The sequence below is a fragment of the Hippoglossus hippoglossus genome, chromosome 3 (assembly GCF_009819705.1).
Source record: "Hippoglossus hippoglossus isolate fHipHip1 chromosome 3, fHipHip1.pri, whole genome shotgun sequence".
Classification (NCBI taxonomy): Eukaryota; Metazoa; Chordata; class Actinopteri; order Pleuronectiformes; family Pleuronectidae; genus Hippoglossus; species Hippoglossus hippoglossus.
In genome coordinates, this window is record NC_047153.1 from 29,960,483 (window position 1) to 29,984,313 (window position 23,831).

At 39.4% G+C, this 23,831-nt stretch overlaps 1 protein-coding gene across 1 annotated transcript; it reads left to right on the forward strand.

Moving 5' to 3' along the window:
- Nucleotides 1-524: 524 nt before the first annotated feature.
- On the forward strand, nt 525-15,831 carry fah (fumarylacetoacetate hydrolase (fumarylacetoacetase)). The gene is made up of 14 exons (XM_034581681.1): nt 525-682; nt 1,140-1,250; nt 2,289-2,410; nt 3,161-3,210; nt 4,032-4,122; nt 5,623-5,720; nt 6,298-6,350; nt 6,527-6,626; nt 8,969-9,099; nt 10,530-10,605; nt 11,251-11,297; nt 12,591-12,692; nt 13,138-13,255; nt 15,326-15,831. The coding sequence occupies exons 1-14, from the start codon at nt 602-604 to the stop codon at nt 15,400-15,402; spliced, it is 1,257 nt and encodes a 418-aa protein (XP_034437572.1). The 5' UTR covers nt 525-601; the 3' UTR covers nt 15,403-15,831.
- Nucleotides 15,832-23,831: the final 8,000 nt, after the last annotated feature.

Consider the following 23,831-nt stretch of genomic DNA (forward strand, 5'->3'; position numbering starts at 1 on the left):
AAGCTGTAAATATAATTTTTCTGATGTTCTCCTTTACACGTGGCATCTATTGCACTTGTGTCCATCCTGGGAGAGGGATCCCTCACATGTGGCTCTCTGAGGTTTCTACGTTCTCTTTCCCCTGTTAAAAGTAGTTTTTTTTGTACTTTTTCCTTACTCTTGTTGAGGGTTAAGGGCAGAGGATGTCGCACCTTATTAAGCCCTATGAGACAAATTGTGATTTGTGCTAGATAAATAAAATTTGCTTGATAGATTGAAATGTGGTTTCATAAGGGGACTGTGGGACCCTGGAGGTATGTGCTCTAAGTACCATTCTATGCTATGAGAACCTTTTTTTTTTTTTTTTTAAATCTGTCCTTTTCTTTAAACTTTTATTAACAACCATTGAAACTGGTCAGAGCCAGCACTACAGTTTTGCTGAGTCATTTACCAGGCTTGTTTGACTACCAGAGGGCTAGATTAGGGAGGATACTACAGGCAGCATGTGATTGGCTAGGCAGTGGGAGGCGGGCCTGTCCAAACATCTGGAAGAGTTTACTTCTGCTGTTGAGTCCCTCAAAAACTCAGTCAGGTTGAGTAGAGAACCACTGCCAAAGAGAAGATGTCTTTTATAAAAGTTGATGCAGCTTCTGATTTCTCCTTCCACAACTTGCCTTATGGTATATTCTCAGAACCAGACAAGGTAAGTGTTATTTGCTTTTGTTCTGCTGACTTTTCAAACATATAAAACTGGAGTGTTGTCACCACTGAGGACCTTTGGTCAAGATTTTCAAAATAAAATATTTGGATAACTTTAGGCCAATGAGGAAGAAGATGATCTCTATTGGGAATTTTATCTTCATAGTCACAATTGCAGTTTGTAGAAGTGTACTGGCATGTGTGGTGCGGCGCGTATGGCTGCTGTGAGTGTACTCTGGGTCCTGGGCCATTCCACATGAAACAATTGCAGCCAGTACACATCTCACACCCAATTAAGATGTATTTATGAATGCACAAATTGCAACTATAAATGATTAATGCATGGTTTTCTGGAGGAAATACCAAAAACTAGAAGAATATTTATAACCACTTGATAAATGCAGGGTAGCAGAAATGTAGTCTATTATTTGTAGTTACATCAGTGTTCTCTTTTTCCGCAGCTCAAACATCGTATTGGTGTTGCCATTGGAGACCAGATTCTGGACCTCAGTGTAATAAAGTCCTTGTTTCAAGGACCTGTGCTTTCCAAACATCAGGATGTCTTTGACCAGGTACGTTTTATCATAAGGACTATTGAGAGAGCAGACACTGAAAAACTTAACTTTTTAGCCAGGCATGAATCAGAAGTACTGCAAATCTTTTAGTTTAGAGTATCACATTAACAGCAATATTGAAAAGTCCTATTGTCGCCTTCCAAAATAAGCCCAGTGAGTCCCATGACCCTAAAACCCTTTTAACTTTAGTTATGACTCGGGTTCGGAGGCGATGAGGGGTTACGTAACCCTATATGGGGCATACAGAGCAGTTCCATTTCCCACTAGATTCAAAATGTGGTCAAACAGCCACAGACACTGGTGTACCAAGTTCTCAGATCCTGTACTTCAGTACAAGTAGCAATACCACAATATTACAAGAAGAATTTTACTTTAGGTAGAATTACAGACATCTGAACAAAATGTACCACCAAACTTAAAAGCGTCCACACTAAAGAGCTACCTCTGCTTGTGTTTTATCATATTGGATTATCATCATGAAAGCATAAATATATTACTGTCGTTTTTCTGCTGTATCTTAAGAAGCAGGAGCGATTCAGCAATATTATATACTGTTGGATAATTTCAGGACTAACTTATATATAATATGATACAATTATAGTTTAAGAACTGCCTATTCTGGTTATAAGACTGTTAAATAAAGTGGTTGAAATGTTATCTTCCTCTGTGCAGCTCAGCCAGGTTGAACAAGATTGAAAAATAACTAATGATCATGTCTATTGCAATTCATGTGCTGAATCAGCAGCTTTCATTGGAATGGGCTGCCATGTTTGGACATCCAGTGTTTAATCTGTTCCCTGTAAAAATGAGAATTAAAGGTGCTCTACATATGTTAATATTTACTACGCCCATTTTTCCATGCCTCAAAATAATAACCTTTAACCTGCCACAAGATGTAATTTGTGTGTCAAGTCAGTGGTTCTGCCCAAAAGCTATGTGGTGGTATTACCAAAATTCATTGTCATTCAATGAATGTGTCAGTAAGAAGGGCTACTTAATATATTACTTTTTTTTGGTACCTTTTCTCCCTACAAGCCCACACTGAATGCATTCATGGCTCTTGGTTACGAGGCCTGGAGAGAGGCCAGGAGGACGTTGCAGGTGTTGCTGTCAGCCAATGATAGCACACTGAGAGATGACATCAGCCTTCGGAGCAGGTCGGTCTGTGTAGTGTTTGCAGATGCAGAAGTCCACAAAGTGCACATACCTTCACAACCTTGTCTCTGAGATCACAGCAGGTCATCTTCATCAGCAGCTAAGGACAAAGTGGGGTGTGGTCAGATGTAGGCTACCATGTGAGCTTGAACATTGGGCACTTTAGGATCCTGTGTTTTGCCTAAGGACACCTTAGCAGTTATGCAGGGATTGAACCATGGACCCCCTGGTTAGTGGACGACTCTCTTAACCTCCTGAGACATAGCCACCCACAATAACAATTCAGCCACGTGTTCCTGTTTCCCTACTCCTCCCTTCACAAAGTTAAGGAGTCTGAATAGTTTCCTCTGGCTACTGTAAAATCTTGCCATTACCATTCTAACACTTTTGGACATATTGGCTCAATAAATACAGCTGTCATCATATTTTCTAGTCTAGTCCATAGACGATAAATGGAATTGATTTATATATGCTTCTCATGTAGCTATGGTTGTGCAAGCAAGGGGATTAGAGTGATCTATATAAATGTCTCTGTTGCTAATCATCTCCTGTCACTTATGCTCTCTGAGTCACACAGTAAATAGTTCAGACGTAAGGTCAGTGTCCTTGCTCTGGAAAACAATTTGCTGTAATGTGGAAACTCAGCCTTATATTTTAAGTCTCCAAAAGGCTTTTAGCCTTATTTATTTGCTAAGTGATCTTAGGCATTTTCATCATTCATTGTTTTTGTGTCTTTGTCCTGGTCTCTGCAGAGCATTTGTACATCAGAGCACTGCCACCATGCACCTTCCTGCAGACATCGGTGAGTCGTATGGTTTAAATCCTATCATCAGAGCTTGTATGTTTTATCAAAGGCGAATTTAATAAAACTGAGCACATCTGCCCCTTGGCGTCATCTCTAAAGTTAATGTCCCCTCATACTTTTTGAATAATGCATTTGTTTAAGTCAGTGTCAACAGTCTTTAATGTCACGACGTGTCTCACCTTTGGAGAGAGATTGTTTGACGTTTCTGTGAACTGTCAGTATGTGTTAATGTCAACAGCTGCCAAGGGCGTCACTTCCAAAAGGACTGGGGACACTCTCCTCCCATCCTCTCCTAATTTCCAGTGTTCCCCTCATTTTGATTATTTTATATTACAATTCAACTCTTTATAAGAATAACAAAAAGTAAAAATGTGCTCACAGAAAAAACTTGCAGCTGTTGGGAACTGGGTTTTGCAGCTCTGGCTACAGCCTGCTCTAATCATCTGATTATTATTTATTTATTTTATTTTATTATTATTGGCGGAGCTTATTGGAATAACAGGAAGTCATGACACAACACAGGGCTGGAATATAAGTTTGTCTTTGCTAAACTGGGAAAATCATTTCCTTAATGACTTGGTTTTGTGCACAGAGACATACAAGATCTACCATGTCCTATTTTATTCTTTTGTACATCATATAGGAAGACACAATGACAGTCACATAGTTATGTGGATTTGAGGCACAAGGGGGCGCTGTTTAACCACATACCACAATTCTGTTTCCTTTGACTCCGCTCCGTTATTCAGGTTTGTGCTGATAAGGTCCAGGGGGTAAATGTGTATGTTTCAGTTCGTCTCCCTCTGTATTTTTCACAGGCGATTACACTGACTTCTACTCCTCCAGAGATCACGCCACCAACGTCGGCATTATGTTCCGGGGAAAGGAGAACGCTCTGATGCCAAACTGGTACACTCTCACTCAAACAAGCTGTTAGACATGGAGGTAAACTTAAAGCTCGCCAGGAGGCCTCCATGCATTCCCCAGTGCTGGGATAGATACTGAGAAAACTGGCACTCTGAAAACAGTTATAATTGATTTGGGCCTCAAGAGCATCAGTGTGCATTTAAACGCTGAAACAGGGCCCTGGGAGCGTGTGCTGGCCATTCTCCAAAACTGAACAGAATTACTGCACCACACGTCGAGAATGCTTGCTGTGGTGGAGTTCACATCACATTTCCAGCAGTATCTCCTGCAGCACAGACAGCCTTCGTTTAATCCGCGTCCCACATGGCGGGAGTGCTAAGGTGGCTGAGGCATCTCTGTCTCTTTGTAAACACTTTGGTTTAGCAGCTGATTGGCAGGTTGTACATCCTGCCTGTCAGACTCATGTCCGATTTTAAAGGGGGCAAAATAGTTTTTAGCAATGGACCACATGTATTTGAATCCTTCCATTTATAAAGGGAGACCAATAGGGAAATGATAAGAAGAAATTGATCCGACTGATGTGTTTGATATGGTTCTTTTATTCATGTTTTAAACTAGCTCTAATAAATCTATATATTTACATTAACCATGCACCATCAATTGACAATGTGAACATTTTGTGTCAGTGTAAAAAGTAATGCACCCCCAGTGAACCTTCATGAACAGTCTGCAGCGCCCCTCTGCTTTACAGAGCTTTTTAGTGAGCTTCAGCTCAGTGTGATTTTGGGGCCCAGAAGGCAGCTGCTCATCACTGCAGCCACTGAGCGTGTGGCAGCGTGAGAAGTGTTTGTGTTGGATGAAGCACTCCCTGTTCAATATACCCCTCTGCCATTTGTCCGACCAGCCACCAGACGATTCAGTCTTTCAGTGTCAGACTTGCATCTGTATCCTTGTTGAGGGTACCATTGTCTGTACAGTTTGTTGACTTAATAGCTCTCATTGCTGTTGCTTTTCTGTACTTCACTTCCCAGATATCACCTGGGCAGAGCAGAGACATCTCACATAGTCCCCCTTTTTAATCTCTGCTCATCATCCTTAAAAATGTAACTGAATGGTTTAACAAATTACCCTTCATTATACATTTCTAAATGCCTGTAGGTCTATAACAACATAATTACTGCTGCAATTAAATATCATCCCTAGTCTGTGAATTCTCATTCATATATGCACAATTTGTAGACTAACACTGATCTGTAGGCACAGCAGCCTATTAAAAGAGCAAGTTTGCGACAGTGTTCTTCATCCACACCCAGTGCTAGACCAGGAAAACTTTATTGATCGCGTCACACACAGATCACGTGCCATTTACAGCATCTCTTATTGGCTGTCATCACATATCACCTGCTTCCACATAAACTGAAGCTAAGTATTTACAATTGAGAGCATATTTTATATACATAGGTCAACACAGCCCAAGCACAAACTGAACTTGATTTTCCCATTTTGGTCACTGCTGTCGTAACCTGGCCATTGTGTGTGCAGGCTGAGGCTTCCAGTGGGGTACCATGGCAGAGCGTCATCCGTGGTGGTTTCTGGGACCCCAATTCGCCGCCCCTCAGGCCAGATGAGACCTGACCAGAGTAAGATGCTTATGTTTGTTGATGGGCATGTATCTCTTATCAGTGCCTTCTGACAGACAACCTGCTGCTGCTCAAACAACCAAAACAATGAGCTGAAAGATGCTGAACCCTCAGTAGAGCTGAGAGGAACTATATAGTTGGGGATGAATCCCTATGGGTTAATCAGTATTGAGTACACCTTTCACATTATACAGCATCATTTGATCTAGTGTAAATATATGGATATTGATTATTGCAGCTATTTCTATTACATCAAATTTTTCTGTCAAAATCTAGTTACAAGACCATAATTTTGGTTTGGCTCTCTATGTGGGTGTTGTCAGTTTGTGTGTGATCATGTTACCACAAAACACACCTGGAGTCAGATAGTGTGATACTGTCTGTCATTGTTGTGTTCACTGCTTGGCCTTGAACTACCCAAACATTTAATTAGTCCAGATTCAGCCCCTAAAGTGAGCAGTGTACCATTTTTGTTGGCAAATTTAAAAATAATTTTAGAGGATGTGACTATTGAACAGATTTTGGTTGATATAAGTACACAGTGATAACCGTGTTTTCCTTTTTTCCTGTCTGCTAGCGAAACCTCCAGTGTTTGGGCCGTCTAAGCAGTTGGACATTGAGCTGGAGATGGTGATTACAGTGTTTATTTTATATCATCACCTGTATTTATTTTTTAGTATTATAATAAGTATTATAATTACATGCTTGAAAAAAAGGCCTGAGTTGCCTTCGTGATCCATATTGATCCACAATAGCTTAGCAGTTTTTCACTGTTATATTTTAAATTGCTTCTGTTCTCGGATAAGGCCTTCTTTGTTGGAGGAGGGAATCAGCTTGGGGAGCCCATTCCCATCCAGAAAGCCCATGAACACATCTTTGGCATGGTACTGATGAATGACTGGAGTGGTAAGAGCCTCTGCAAAACATATGACACCAGCAGCATCATGATATGAACTATCATGGGCCCTCATATGAATAGTTTCTAAACATGTACAGTGATTTGGAGAAGATTTGTAGCTTCAGAGGAACTTTTGGCCTTTTATATTAGACAGAGCTCAGTAGAAGGTAAGAATGTTTAGGTGTTTAATAATAAACCAAATGTGTTCATATCAGTAAAGTTTGTGTTGACTGGTCTGATGTCTGAACTGGTTCTGTGATGACGCTGATGGTAAATCACTGCCAGAACACTCATGAGCAGGGACACTTTCACTTACAAACACACTTGTTCTTTTATTTAGCTCTGCATTATACAGGTTGATGCAGTCGCTTCAGATTTAGGCAGATGGAAAATGTTTCAGAGGAAGTGGCCGAGGCAGTCCTCATCGAAACATGAGTGGAAATACTGGATGTATTATTGATTGGGTTGGAAATCTCTGGAGGAGACGTGCATGGTGCTGTTGCTCTCTGTCTGTCATTCTCTCTAATATCCCTTCCTTATGGCTGAACTGTGATACCACAGCATGACAAACAGTTTCCTCTGTAATAATTCATTATTAGGGCGACCCTACCATTTTTTTATCTGTGCTTTGAAAACATTCTTGGGGGATTTACCCTCCAGTTCCTCTGTCACTTCATGTGTTAAACATGACTTAATGCCAATTGTAATTTAATTTATACATACAGTATATGTAGAGCATGGATTTTACAGTATTGCTTTAAAATGCCTAAGATTATGCAATGAAAAGATTAAAATAACTGAGGAGCCATCTTCATCTTCACATGTCAAACGTTCTCATAGGTCTTATAGTTATGGCCATGAAGTAGATGCACAGTAAACCTCACAGATGGATACAACCCTGGTAACCATAATGTTGGACATAAAACATATAAAACACTTGGAACAAGAAGACACTGGGAACATGAAGAAGACACAGGAAAAGAGTGAGCAAAAAAGTTCCACGACAATCCAACGATGACTAACGTGTGAAATAGACGAACTGATAAAGAAGCACAGAGACTTATATACACAGGGGAGGCAAAGATAATTGAACACATGAGGAACAGGTACAGACGACCACAAGGGTGGGAAACAGCACAAAGACAGGAAGTTAAGCTAGAGACACATGAGGAGTAAAAACTTCAAAATTAAACTGAGAACTCAGGGAGAAAATTCTGAACACCAACTTAAACACAAAGAAACACAGGTAAAAGTCCATAAACTAAACACAAGCAAAATGTCCAAGAAAATTGTCAGAAACTCATTATCTAATATTCAAAGTCATGACACTAATTTTTTGTGATCAGAGAAAAACCCTAGTGGAATTGAGTAGTTTTTCATTTAGCCTCAGGCCCCGTCAGAAAACCCCAACTCCTTATCCCACCTGCATAATTCATCCACAGTCTGGTTGGAGCGGGGAAATGTGTGAAGTCAGATGTGGAGTGATTTGATGCTAGAGATGTCTGAGAGCAGCAATGGCTCAAAGACAATGCACAGTGACAGCGAGAGAGCAGAAAAATATGAAACAGCCAGAGGACTGTTTGTTTCTTTGAGGGTGAATAAAAATAAAATTAGTCTTAAAAGCCAAAATTAGAGTACAACTTATTATTTCAAACCTTCCATAATGTGTTATACATATAGAAATAAATATATAGCATTTTATATATCATGTCAGGTTTATTTTGTTATAATTCTTTGCATACATTTTTATAAATATATTAACGGCAAATATATACATCAGAAAAAAGCAGTTTGTGCAGTTTCCCACAAGCTCTCTAGGAACATTAGCCGTCCAAAGTTTCTACCAGGCAACTACGTAGGTAGATAGATAGATAGATAGATAGATAGATGTACTTTATTGATCACAATTTGGGAAATTATTGTGTTACAGCAGCTACATGCTAAATTAAATGTGTCCCCCCCCCCCCTCCTCCGCTCTGCTTTCGGTGGTGCACAGCAGTTTAACTGAAGAGTCACTTGTTAGAGGATCACAGTGGGTTAGGGGAGTCAGTGACCCGTGCGTGAGCACAGCAGATGAGCATTAAAGCTCCTGCAGTTGAAGATTATCTCGCTGGTGCTTCATTAGCACAGGCTTGAAGATGCTAACATCAAAGTATTTAATTTAACCCCTGAGGTAATTTATGTGAGAATACTGGGATGTAACTCAATACGTTTAATCAAATACTTTACTCAAGTATATATTTTTTTAATACCACTTATTAGTTTAGATTCTGTTTTTTTCTGTGATACCCAACTTTTCCCTGCTCTTGTCACAATAACCTTCTGCCATAATGTTTTTGTTTATTATCAGCCAGAGACATTCAGGCATGGGAGTATGTTCCTCTGGGTCCATTCTTGGGCAAGAGCTTTGGGACAACAATCTCACCTTGGGTCGTCCCCATGGAGGCACTGTTACCTTTCGCAGAGCACAACCCTATCCAGGTTAGTGCAAGGGTCACAACTTATACACCAGTAAACAGTCACTATATTAGGTTCTGTACCACACCATAATGTAGATCCACGTCAAGGTTGCTTTGATTTTACAAATTCAATTTTTTGTGATATCTCAGGATTGCTTTGAGGAAATTTCTTCAAATTTCAAACTTGTGGCCACCGACTGCATGTCTTCCCTCATTCTCTCTCCCTATTCTACACTTACTGTCCTGTCAATACAGGCTAAATGCCCCCAAAAGAAACTCTTGAAAAAATAATTGCGGGTGTGCATTTCATTACAAACATACACAAATCATAATTTCAGCTATAACTAAAGAATGAAAGAATTTAACACATTTACATACATATGAGTTTGGACAGACATAGATGTAAACTTCCACTTGGTTGTTAGAGGTATCACATTTTAGCCACTAATTCTAGTTTTGCAATAGGACTTTTACATTTGAGATTTTTGTGATGAAGTTGTTTTAACAAACCTTAATGATATCCAGAATTATCAATAGCTCTTCTATCCATTGTTTTTTGTATGATTCTCACTCACAGGTAATAAAAGAAGCTGACACATTATTATCTGGGTCAAAACAAGTTCACATGTAGTTTTCACTACGTATAATTTGACTTCAGAACAGAATTCCTAATACTAAATTAGAAATATAATCACGTGACCTTTAATCAGGAAGTGCCTTTGATAATGTGTATGTTTTCTGTAGTAGATTAGATGTCAGTTTTGTCGAACACACACAGTTAGTGCGGCTTTGATATTTACATTATGAGAGAGATTTAGCAGTTTAACATTTTGATGCAAGCTGTACTAAAAACTAGTTATAATCAATGACCATAAAACAGTGTAGATAGAAACATGTAAGTTCTGGCCACAGCTTGCTTTGAATGACAGTTGGAAATGAAAACAATGGGAGTGAAAATATGGACGAAGACAGTAGCTTGACAGAGCATATTGGTTGTCACACTTGTGCTGCATTGAAACTACACTTGGACATTAAAAGTAAATGCAACAGAGTATATTTAAGTTGATTCTACTAACTCTTGTCTGGACCTGATTTACAGCGTAAGGCTTTTCCTCTGGTGCCACCCTTAGTACAAACATAACATTGTATGTCTCACTATTCAATTCAATTTTATTAGTATTACCCCAAATCATAATATACATTATCTCAAGGCACTTTACATAAAAGGTCAAGACCTTAAAAATTATAGAGAAACTCAACAGTTCCCACAATGAGCAGGAGAGAGAGACCAGGAACACTTGTGCACCATCAGGTTTGGATTTAATCATAAACCTTCAGTTTGTTCTCTGCATTTTGGTGTGAGTGTGAGTCGTGAACATTAGAGCTTCCCATGAGGCTGTATTCTTTTTTTATTAATTTTAAATATTTGGTGTCTGTTTCTCATATCTGCAGGATCCAGAGCCCCTCCCCTATCTTCAACACCACGATCCTTACATTTTCAACATTAACCTGTTTGTGTCCCTCAAAGGTACAGTGCATGAAGGGATTATAATCTAATGTAATGTAATGGTTTCACTTTGTACTTGTGCAGCCAAACAAACACACACACACACACTGCTTAGCAGTAAAAGCCCTGAGGTGATCCATGGTAATGAGTAGTCATTAAGTTCTGTTTATGTCTCGCTCTCCACACTTCTCTCTTTGTGTATCACTTTCTCCACCCCTCTCTAATGTTGCTTAATATTTTACCACCTGAACTTTCCACTAACATCTCAGGGGGTTTTCCATCCCTCCCCAAAAAAGTGTGGATTTAGTATGCAGCATAATGGGGCTTCTAAATGCATCCAACATTCTAATAAGCAAGATCACATATGTGTCATTTTCAAAATATACCAAAAAAAGTACTCATTTTGGAGAAGCATAGCCTCTGCCAGTTTTTTAATTTTGTATATTTTATAATCGGTAAAACAATAATAATCAGTTTTACTGCAATACCACATGTTTAGCAGGTTGAGCTTTCAGATGAATACAGTGGAGTACTGGAGTAGAAGTGGTAGTAATCATGTGCAAAGCCTTAATTCAGCTTCCACTATATCTCACTGTTTCATGTCAGGAGCACTGTACATGTGTTATGTCATGAAGTGCTTGTAATTTTTGTTATTTCCATTTTTAGGACAGGGCATGGCAGAATCAGCAGCCATCTGCAATTCAAACTTTAAGGTAAGAATAATACTGAGTCTGATCCACTCTGGATAACGTGTAAAGTAAATCAGACCGAATAAAAAGGTGTTTTCTTAATATTATACATGTCAGTTGCACTGTGTTTTGTAGTGGTTGTGACTGTGACCTTCTGGTAATAGTCTGCAGGTATTTGTATGGCCCCGCAGATATAACGTCTGTTGTGGAAGCAGACAATTATGAAGATATCACAGATTTTAAAGTTCAATTTACAAACTATTTAACACATAACACCAACAGTACAGTACACCAATACATGTATATGTTACGCAAAAGGAAAGCCATAGGCTACATTTGTAGTGCACAGAGTTGTTTGTGTCACTAAAACATTAAAGTAGGGCTACAACTAACCATTATGTTCATTATCAATTATCTGTTGACATGGGTTGTCCACCTATGTGGAGAAAATGACATGAAATATTAGACTATCTTAACTAAGATGGATTTATGCCTCAGGTATTTACAGGGTGAAGGAAACAAGCACAGAGCTTGTCATTGCTGTCAAGCATCATAGTGAATGTAAAGAAAAGAATATAGATGTTGCACTTTCCCAGAGGAAATGAGCAAGTGTGCATAGGGACGCACACGCAGGGACATGCTCACAGTGAAAATAAAAGGACATTATCAATATCATTACAACTGGAAATATGTTGCTCTTGAAGTTAGGTGACCGACCACATACTGAATATAAAGATGGATTCCAATTGTAAAAAGTAAAGTGAAGCCAAAATATCCCAGATAGGGTGCAGCCATCTTGTGCTTTTAATGTCATTTGGAGTCAGAGTCTGCATAGTAGTGCCTGTGGATACACGCTCAACCAATCGCAACCAATCAGTCTCAGCTGTTTCACCATCTTTATAGCATCAAATAAGTAATTAAAACCAAACAACACTTAAGCGTACATCACTGTGATTAAAAACATGATAAAAATACTGATCTTCACAAAACAATTGAATTGGTTCCCACAGCCTACCACATCCTTTCACCAAGTTTTGTGGAAATCTGTTCAGTTGTTTTGGGGTAATCTTGTCAAACAAACCAACAAACCAATGGATGGGGGAAACATGACCTCCTTGGCAGAGGTAATAATTCAGACATGTTTAGGAGGCTTATGTGTGAAATATGGTGCAGCTTGGAGACTGTCGGACCTTGGCAGAGGTATGCACACTAATCAGTGTCATAGTTGTCTTTGCTTTGACCTCAGAACCTCTGGTCACAGCTTGTTGCTAGAGGTCATAAGTCTGTTTGTCTCACTCTCTCTCTCCCGGCCTCTAGTACATGTACTGGACCATGAAACAGCAGCTCACTCATCACACAGTCAATGGCTGCAATGTCAGAGCAGGAGACCTGATGGCTTCTGGAACTATCAGTGGACCTGTAAGTCTGCATTTATTGTAAGATCAGTGGGTGAAACTGTTTATTCTATTGGACATGTTGTAAGACTACCCTGAGGCACCATGATTAAGTCAGACCATTTGTTTTTGTATTGTCTGTCTCTTACCTTTTCCTTTTTTCCTCCTGTAAAAAACAACAGCAACTTGTACTTCTAAGGTCATCTATATTTTTTGTGGAACTAAATTATTAATAAAAAATTCATTTTTCTTTTTCTACAAGTTCTACAAGTAATATTCAACATCTGTTTTTTTCAAAAGCTGCAGTAATGAAATACACACCAGGGTTTTATATTTCAAAGCTGCAATTTGACCAGTTTCCTGCATTTTCATAAACACGTATATATCAAAGGAAGAATTTTGGTCGACCTCTGTCCTGTGTTTTCTGTGGGCAGTATATTTGTAATGTAAAATGCTCTATCACCCAACAGGACGCAGAGAATTTTGGCTCCATGCTGGAGCTTTCATGGAGGGGATCTAAGAGTATCAATCTGGGAGGAGGAGAGAGTCGAACCTTCCTGAAGGATGGAGATGAAGTCACCATCACAGGTCAGACTCAAGCTTCTGCACAGCAGCCGAGAAACATTAAAAGTGGTGCTTTTTAAAAACTGCCTCTCAAACTATATTATCAAACCAAAGCAGAGAATCACTGAGATGATGTTCTCAGTGATTCTCTAGCTTCTTTTACAGCTACTGAAACTGTTTTCATAGGCTGTATAATAACCCCTCATCGTGTTATTTTTAGGGTTAGAGGCTTGAAGGGCCAGGGGTCTCATTTATAACTGTTGCGTACACACAAAACAGGGCCTGAAACGTGCTTACGCCACTTCTCAGGCAAACGTTGGGATTTATAAAAACAAACTTGACGGGAAAGTTTGCGCATTTCCACGCCAACTCTAACCCATGCTTACGAACGTTTTGTAGACTGGAAAATGATGATGTGAGGAGGTGAACTGAAGCAGATTATTGATCCACTTCATCATTAACACAAAACCAACAGTGTTATTTGTGCTTGTGCGACAAAACTGTTACATACGAACCTTACTTTCAGTTACTAATAAACAGCAGTTGCAGAGCCAAGTCATTAATAGATTTAATAATATCACACTTTGCGTGTATCATCTAGGAAGAATGTCTGTAAAATCGCTGCAGTGAACGTCACTGTGCCATCAGGCGCACATAGCGCTCAGAGCAAAAAATAAATAAAAACTATTCACTTTCCAAATAATATCCCAGAGTGGAGGTTAGGATTCACTGATGTGAGGTAATGGGTCCGATTCCTCTAAATATATAAATACTGTGGTGACAATCGTGCGCAATGCTGCGTGAAGGATGCACGCGAATGGAAGGATGAGGCTGAAACAAGGGTTCAGCTATCGCAAAGAGTTTTTATCCCATGACGATCTGTGATCTCTGAGCTGAACTGAGTCCAGTATCACACAGATCGAACCGAACCATCCCAGTACAATACAAGCATATAATAATAATTCTGTTAAATTCTATAGATTTGGGACATATCAGCTGTCTCTGAATTTAATAATTCTGCAGTTTTGGATGATTAAAACATGAGATACGACAAGTACCCCCACATTCTGAAAGTGTTTTCTTTGCCTCCACCTTGGATTTGTTTTTATTTCATGCTCCGTTCATTCTATCGTCTACACTCATTCACTGGATTTACAGCAGCAGTGAGTCAGTGTATTTTCTTTATTAATGACATTACTGCTGTACAATAAAATAGCTCTTCACCTCCACCTCACTAACAAACAATTTGATGTCAGAAAGACAGTTTCACTTCCTCTTCTCATCGCTTGATGCTGTGACTCTGTCATGACTCACGGTGGAAACCCATTGGTCAGCAGCATAATTTAATATTCATGAGGTGCTTTGCATTGACCATTTATGGTTGATGGGGCTGGATATGAGCCAGATCCAAGTACGAACATTTCCAGGTGGACTGTGATTTATAAACTGAACCTTGCGTGCAGGTGTGCGTGCGCATGTTTTTTTAAATCGGAATTTTCTTTTGCGTACACCATTTCCTTTGACACGCCACGCCCCTCATATAGTTTGTCCGATTGATTTGAAATTTCACACAAGTCCAGCTCAAGGTGTTCAACAAAAAAGCCTCTTGGACCATAAATTAAAAAAACGTAATATCACATCTCCTTTTTGATTTTTTTTTTTTTTTATCCAATTAACACCAACTTCGATATAAAGCATTGTGAGACTGAGATACACATTTCTTTCATATATGATTGGGATTGGTCAAAAAACATAGCCGTTATTAACCATAAACTTTTGCCAAGGGCAGGGCTTGGCGTAAATTGTTCATAACTCTTTAAATATTTGTCCAATCATCGTTAAACTAATTAGATATGTTTATATCGTATTGTAGAATAAGCGTGTGAAGGCATCTAATTTAGCCGCTTCCTCCTATTGAGCAAATTAAGGCTCGAATCCGCTCATTGCTGCTTGTGGCTACATTTTTATTTGAAATCTCATCTCTGAGGAAACTATCCACTATGATTTAAAAAGTAGGAAAAGAAATCCCCAAAATGAATGTCCATGATCCCATGTTTCTTATTATTACAACTTTCAATATCTTCCTCTGTGTAGGTCACTGTCAAGGAGATGGATACAGGGTGGGCTTTGGACCCTGTGTGGGAACCATCGTGCAAGCCCTGCAACAGTGAAACACTCATATTGTTACTCATGTGTTTTCACATCCTTTTATAGAGCATAAATACTGGAAGACCCAAACTAACACAACTACAGCATCTCTCCGAGCTTCGATCCTCGTGACTTGGGCTGGGAGACTTTCCATTTGATTGGGATTTTTTTTATATGAATGATCCAACTTAAATTCCTACCGAGACTGATCTTTGCATTTGCGCCTTATCTCAGTAAATACATACATCTAGGCTAAATGTAAGGTGTCGAATTTGTGGAACATGAATCGCTCTCAGTCACGACAGAACAGGATGTAACAGACCTAGAGGTTTTAAAAGGACTGAAAAATAAACACCCTGAACTGAGCTTTTGGTTTGTTTGTTGAAGAAATGTTGTCTGTGTGGACTTAGACCATGCCTGCCGTATTTAACCCTGGCCTACAGCTACCTGCAGATATCAGGCTGATGGCTTGTCAACACAAAATAGAATTAGTGAGCAGACCTCACAGAATACATTCAAGTCCACGTGCAGTCCACTAGTAGCTGTATAAGACAGTATTTCTTTTTAAGAATATGCTAATGATGACACCTTTTGTAATACCTAACCCTTTTTTTATTATGATTCTACTCAAAATTGTTGCGCCTGTAGACCTAAAAAAATATTGAATAACATGTTTTAGTTCTTTTGTATTTGCCAACAAATTATTCCCTTGATGGATGTAAAATAGGTTTTGTTAGGGCAAATTCTGAGAAGACCAGCATTGACATATGATTGCATCATTAAGGATAAAATTGAAACCTGTGCTGATATCTAGCCCTATAGACATCAACCAATTCATCACATACACACATGCTGAGCTATCAGTTCATTGTATGCTCTGTAGAGTTGTATTGCCGTTAAGTGATTCTCCCACATCACAGTGTTACTGCTGTAACAGGATCAGCATTATTGATGTTTTGTGTTGGCTCTTGATTTATAATGAAATAATAAACATCATTGTGTCTTTTGTTTTTCTGTTGACTCTCTGTGCCCATCAGATGCTGGTGTCTTTAGTCCCAGCTGCACTGAATGCAAACTAGTTATATACATTTGGTGATACAGGTTTTTATATAAAGACTTGTGGACACTTTAAAGTAATATCTAATCAATGAAAACACACATACCATGTTTGTGTTTTACCCACATTCCCTTTTATGTTGTTTTTTTTCTTTTCTTCGATGCTTCAACAAATAAAAACACAATAAAATTGACAAGAGTCTGGAAGAGTTAAAGTCACACTCATCATTGTACAAGAGAGATCATCATTTCAATTAAAAACACAACTCTGCTACAGATGTCAGCCTTCCACATTAGCCCAGAGTTTTAGAGCTTCTCAAAGGGAGAAGTTTTGAGCATGTGTTGTGCAATTGATACATTAAACGTGACACCACTAAATGGTATGCCTTTCGGCATTCAATAAATTTGGTTATCAGAACAAATATTGAATATTAAAATAACTTTAATTGATTAAAGTTACCTCGGGGCACCACCCTTCAAAGGAAGGGAAAAGATAGCCAATTTATTGATTAAGTCTCATGAAGGTACTAACTACAAATTTGGAACTCTGATTAACAATTCAATTAATAACTATAACCAAAATTACCATATAGATAGTTAGCAAAGTTGAAGGATATAAAGTTCTTGACAGCGTAGAGGTTGGCAAAATTCACACTTATGCAACATTAATGTAAACAACTTTTGTGAAAGAAAAACATTTATTATGAAGATAATAAAGTATAAAAACAAATTACTAAAGGTGTACTTACTATATAAATATGTGAGTATGCGTGTGTCTGTGTGAGTGAGTGTGCTTTCAAAATGGTGGGTGGCCACTCTGAAGATAACAGCCCCCCCCCCCCCCCCCCCCCTTTTGGTATGTTTACGACATGTGGCGGGGGTCAGAGAGATGTGTGGGGAGATATGCATGTGTGTGTGTGTGTGTGTTGGTGCCAGGTTAGAGAAAGTAGCTAGTTGCATGCAAAGAAAGACTGTGAAGAGCATAACATAACTAACAAACTTTCAAATAACATAACCAAAATATCACAGCAACACAAATCAAACATAAACATCACATAGAATCGAATACAGTCTTTGCTTAGCCTAGTATAATTATTAAGCCCAGTTGTGTTACCCGTCCATGAAAAGGGAAAAAGGTTGATGTGCTGTTCGAAGTCCAGTGAAGTCGTCTTGCTGGTTTGTGGCTCCTGTTGTTGTGGTTCTGCTGTGCGATGCAGCTCTTGTGCTGAAGTTCTTAGGCAGGCTCTCGCGTCGCTGCCTTTTGAAAGGTTTCAGCAGTCTGCTCCAGGCAGGCCTGCTTGAAGGTTGGTAGAGCTTGGGTAGGGAGGAAGATTTCCTCGCTGGGTGAGTGGAAAGCTGCACCTCTCCTCCATTGAAGTTGAGCAGAAAGAGAGGTGACCTCCTCTCGGAGAGTTGAGTAGAAGAGATGCTGAGTCGAAAGAGTGAGAAAGTGAGCTGGACAGCCACACTTCTCCTCTCGGAGAGTTGTGTAGAAAGAGAAAGGAGGAAGGGAGAACTGGGCTTATATTTGCCTGGTGACCTCATGGGTCATGGGGCCCAGAGTGACCAATAGTGGTTGAAACTTGTGTCCCCGGGCAGTTTTCACACCTCTGTGTGAAGTTGAAGCACCTTGGGAGACAGTTCTGGCTGCTCTGGTTTGTCTCCAGAACAAAGAAAAATGTGCTCAGGATTTGACTACATATGTAGGCCGAACTGTAAGTTCACAAATACCAGGTCCCAACATGGTGTTAGCATAGCTAAGCCCCATGAGACAAATTGTGATTTGTGAATAAATTTCTAAAATTAAGTGGGTTGCCTCCTTTTTATCAAGGTGTTTTTAAATCATGGGCCCTTTTTTTACCATAAAAGGTGCCCAAAAGCCGACTCTCTGCACTGGTTGTTGAGAGAACCACTAATTAACGGAGCCAGACTGGACGTCAGCCGAGAGGATCCTGGAGCTCTTGACCCAGAGGCTCTCTGGAAAAGAGCAGAGCCTCCTGATAGCCTACCACAACAAAGAAGCTGAACCTGATGCTGCAGACCCCTACCCTGAGCCCAGGGTTGGGGGAGAAGACCAGCCCCCTACTCACTGTAGCAAACACACACAAACCCTCTGTGTAGGGTCAACAGAGCAAAAAAAGAGACAATCTACAGAAACTGTGTGAAGAGAATCCACCAGTCCGGACTGAGCAACAGGCTGCCCACCGTGTGGTCTAAGAGGTGGGGCGAAAATGGACCCAACCCACAGTGAAGGATTTTATATAAACCTCCCCTCAAAAAATGGACTGGCGACCACCGGTGGAGAATTTTACACCGTGCCGTTGCTTTCAACACTTTTATTTCTGTTCTTAATCCCTCAGTTCTTAACAATTGCCCTTTTTGCGATGTGCGTGAGGCCGTTCATCACGTTTTTACAGAGTGCAAGAGACTGACAAGTCTCTTCGCTCTTTTAACGTTTTCTAGTCTTTTTAACGTAATTTCTACTGAGATGGTTTTTATCATGGGATCTGCATACAACAAATTAAACAAGGAGTTAAAGTGGCAGCTCCTCAACTTCCTCTCAGGTGAAGCCAAACTGGCAATTTACATAAGCAGGAAAAACAGAATAGAGAAGGGCAGGAAGCAATGGCAGTGTGGGTGACAAACCTCAGGGTAAGACTCCGACTCATGTTCAATTTTAACAAACATGTCTCTGATCTCGAGTCTTTTAAAAAATCCTGGTGTTTTAATAACATCATCTGCACTGTTACTAACAATCAGCTGTTTTTTCCACACTCTTTATCTGATTTATTTGATTTTATTTGCATCAGCACTTTATTGAGACATTCAGTTTGTAACAATGAAAATATCTTATAGTGTTTTTAAAAAATCTTTCTCTCTCTCTTTTACACACACATCTTTCTGTACTGCTTTGCCACTGTGATTGTAGTAAGGTACGATTGTGAGTGATTTATTACTTACCAAACCATTCACTAAATCATGTTTTCATCTGTCCTTTTGCAGAGGAAAAGACCCTTGAGATAAAATTGAGAATTGATCTTGATGTTCTCCAGTGAAAATGACGAGCTACAATCCTAGTGTTTCAGAGACATTTTTGATTTATTGTCCTAAGCAACTTGAAAAGACAAAAATAATTTACTCCCATACAACAACAAAATGAATAGGACCACAGTCATCAGTCTCACCTGGTCTTCACAGCAAGAACACATACTACTAGACTCATCTTTCACCAGGTGACAGATGATTTATCAGTCTACACTGAGCTCTACAACAGGTTTACTTAATTTGATATCTTAAATGTTCACTTGATTATTTTTACAATATTGTCTAAAACCTTTCCATAAATGCCACTTCAGGCCCACCGGGATAGTGAGTTTACGAATTCAAATGAAAGGGGAGGTGGTCTAAGACTTTTAAACTCCATTGTATACCGTAGTATTAATTAAACCGAACTTTAGCTATAACCTTAGATGTTGCTATTTTTCTCCAAAAATAGTTCAGTTCTCTGTGGCCCCCCAAATAGCTCTCTCCATGTGAACCCTTCATTTATTTATAACAGTGACAGTAAAATAAAAAAAGATATAGAAATAAAATATTCACATTGCCCCTCATTACACTGGCAGTATAATAAGTCACAACTGCTTGTCCTGATACAAACAAAGAGATAGCATAAAAAGACCAGGATTTGATGTGAAATACTCTCATGCAGAATTTGAAGCAAGATGTAAATACCAGAGAGCTTTTAGCAGGGAACACTCACACAGCTAGATGCATACTGAATGTGGTTAACGTTGCCCTGCGCCCCCAAAAGTATGCTCTACATGAGAGGAAGGCCGACCTTTTCTTAGAAACAGGGCAGGAGCAGAGAGGAGGATGCCAGCACTGAGCCAAGGTGAAAGGCAGGAGAGAGTCAGGACATAATTTAACAGCCACAGCAAATTAAATCACTATTTTACATTCTCACAATATAGTTCCGACCTCATTATGATAATTTACTGTGTGTACCATGAACAAGACCTTCAAAGCCCTGTGAGTGGTTGAATGTGCAGGATACACCCTTGACTCTGAGCTCCCCTAGAGATTCCATCTCTCTACTATTTAGCCAATAATGCCAGACAGACATTGATGAAATTGGCCTTGGGGCTGGCAGACGGTTCCCCCGTGGATTAACTCTGGATGATATTTCATCAGGCCTTTAGTGTGACCCAATTACATCTCTAAACTGATGTGGGCCTATTTTCCTTTATGTGTCACTTATAAAGCACACAAAATGGCAGGTACATAATTTACAATCATCTTTATTGCACTGCTGTCCAGTCTTTTTTAGATGTGAGGCACCTCAAAGAGTGAAACAAATTCGGACTCAGTCAGTCACCTTGTTCATACATGTGCTGCTATTTGCTAGATGCTGGGAGGCTGAGCAAAGTCTGCAGAAGCAGCAGTGGCTTCTACTATGCCTCACATCCACTGAACCCAGCTAGTTCACACTTACAACATGGCTGCACGCATGGCTCAGTTATGGCTCCATTGTGGTCTTAGTTCCTGCTGTGTTTGTTCATTTAGTCACAGATGCAGGTTTGCAGCTGTACTCTATTCTGCTTAATCATTTTACTACCCCAACAAGTTAGAATATTTTATTTTCTGTTTCAGTGCTTCATCCTCACTAGGCCTGTGTTTTTCCTCACCCCCAAATGGAGCTCATGCAAAACAATGATAAGCTGAGATATATGAGATAATGATAACCCATTGAGGGCCGGGTCTGAGAGGTGCACTAGTTTCTTTGTATATGCAAAGACAAAGTCTGCAAATTAACGGCATTTGATAACATTTTGATTGTAAGTCTACTATATATATATATATATATATATATATTGTATTTCAGGCTTTAGAGAAATGTGAGCCTCTGCAGCACAAACAGAACTGGAGCATAAAATCAGTGGTGTGGATAAAAGACTGCGCGGTGCAGCTATGCTCAGTGGATGTTCTTCTCCCTCACTCTGTGCTACTGCTGAACTCTGAAGCATGCTTCACCCTCATCGTTTTACAGCATATGAAACAGGAGTTTATTTCAAAACCTCCACTCCACAGATTTTAAGCCGAGCGTGTCAATAAACTGTTGACTTTCACACTCCCTGCCACCATCTCTCTTGATGTCCAGCATATGAAAGTAATAAGCACAGCTTAAAAGAAGCATAAAGTGCCTTTTCCAACAGATAATAAAATAAAACACAAATGTTTATTTGTCTGAGGAAATTGTGGTAAAGGGACTCAGGAGCTAATGTGGAACTCAGCATTGTGCTAAATGGCTCTTGTACTATATGTGGATTCCTGTAAGCATAGGCACTTCATAACATGCAACTGACAATCATTTCATAGATGATAAATGCTTTCAGTGCAGATACGTAAGTCAAAGACAGATACAATTAAAGTTGCAGTGTGTAGAATTTAGTGACATAAAGTGGGGAAGTGTCATGTTGCAGCTGAATACCCCTCACCTCATCCTCCCCTTCCAAACATGACAGAGAACCCCTTTCACCTAAATCTTAGACACTGAGCCTTTAAGTGCAACAACGAAAAGAACACCTCAGCTTGTTCTAAACTAATAGCTGAGACAGGCAAAGCAAACAAGATTATAGATTTATGAACACAAGCAGTGTCTTTGCATTTTGTATAGCAACAGTAGAGGACATGCTGTGCCAATAACACATAAACAAGCATGACTGCTACTGTAAAGGCTAAATGGCAATAGATTGTCTGAGCATTACTGCTCAGTGCATATACTCAGACGCTGAATCTCAAGCAAGTCAATCAGGTCCTGCGAGAAAGTCACAACTCTATAAAACAAACAAAGTCTTTGTGAGTGGTTTAAAATAAATAGACAAAGGCTTCCTTTCTGACATCTTGTGTGAGGTAAAGGGACACACCAGAGATCTGATAATGTGATTCCATAGAGTTAAGGAACTTGTAAGAATCACATGAAAAAAAATGATAACTGAAGCAGCGGAAACACACTATGATATTGCACACTTCCATGGGTCACACTTCAAAAACCCAGGATCCTACACTTCCCATTGTGCAAGTAGCATCTTTGGACTTCATTGGTGGAACAATACCTGACTTGTGGTGCAGTTTATTCAATTTGTCAAGACGAGGAAGGTGATTATTAAAAAATATTGATGTATGAAATATTGTTTCTTTTATGTTTCACTTTTCAGCTGTTTACTCAGTCGGCAGTTTTATAGGAACCTCTTACTTAATGTTCAGTGTCTGTTCAGACTCTGATCGTGATGGCAACTTTTATTTTAAAATAAAAGTTTGGCCAGTGGGCAGCTCCACATTTTTTTTTTTTTTAAGTGATAAGACGTTAAAAGGATGGCACCAACCCGACTGTCAATATTTAGTAATGGCCTCGCTTGGCAGATGTCACAGCTGGCGAACACTGTTTTTATTTCAGCTAAGAGTCTTTCTATTCTTCCTATTAGATCATTTCAAGCTCTGAAATATATTTAGGTTGCATGTATGCACAGCATGTCTGAGTCCTACACACAGTTTTCAACGATGTTCAGCTCAGGGCAACGTGAGGACTGTTCCAAAGGCTTGTGTTTTGTGAAGCCATTTATATCCAGAATTTGCTGATATCTACTGTATTTAAAAAAAAAAGTCCTTTGTCTGTGCAGTGTTTCCTGTGACAGCCTCACAACCCCAAAGATTAATATTTCCACTAGGGCTATCCTTTTATCAGAGAAATAAGCAAGGAAGAAGAAATCGCCTTAGAACCAATTGTACAACTTGATGTACAAAATGTGTAATTTTAGATTGTTCTTGGTCAGATATGTTTGGTTTTAATTAGTTGTTTGATGCTATACAAATCAGTGTGAAATGAGATTCACTCGCAATTGGTCGAGCTCATGTATTGGTGGGACTTTGATACAATGGCTCCACTGCACAATCACTACAGTGCAGACTGGCTCCAAATTACATCATCAGCAAAAGATGGCAGCGCCCATATCCAGGATATTTTGGCTTCATTTTTGTACAGTGGGAGAAAGTGGAGACACGTCAGCCATCTTTATATACAATCATTGATTTCAGCTATTAGTAGTAAGTACTCTGGTAGCGAATAATTTATCTTATAATATGGAACACATTTCACTTTTACATAACTATAAAACTACTGTCCAGTCAGAGATGGCCTGGAGAAACAAAAGCTTGGGGATTTACCGCTAGCTCAAAAATGACACTGGAGTTAACTCTGCATGAATGCATGTAAACTGATTTTGACATGAAAAATCAGTGGAGGGTCCATTTCTACTTGGTATGTGCTCAATCATAATTTTTATAGTTTAAGCATTATGTAATGACAACACTGAATGTGAGTGATTGTGGCCTTGATTGT

What these genes read in the sequence shown, in the direction of transcription:
- fah (XM_034581681.1), top strand. Translation starts at nt 602, where the DNA reads ATGTCTTTTATAAAAGTTGATGCAGCTTCTGATTTCTCCTTCCACAAC. An exon ending in CAGAGCACAACCCTATCCAG is followed by an intron (nt 9,100 to 10,529) that starts GTTAGTGCAAGG and finishes TCATATCTGCAG; the next exon opens with GATCCAGAGCCCCTCCCCTA. An exon ending in CCTGTTTGTGTCCCTCAAAG is followed by an intron (nt 10,606 to 11,250) that starts GTACAGTGCATG and finishes TTCCATTTTTAG; the next exon opens with GACAGGGCATGGCAGAATCA.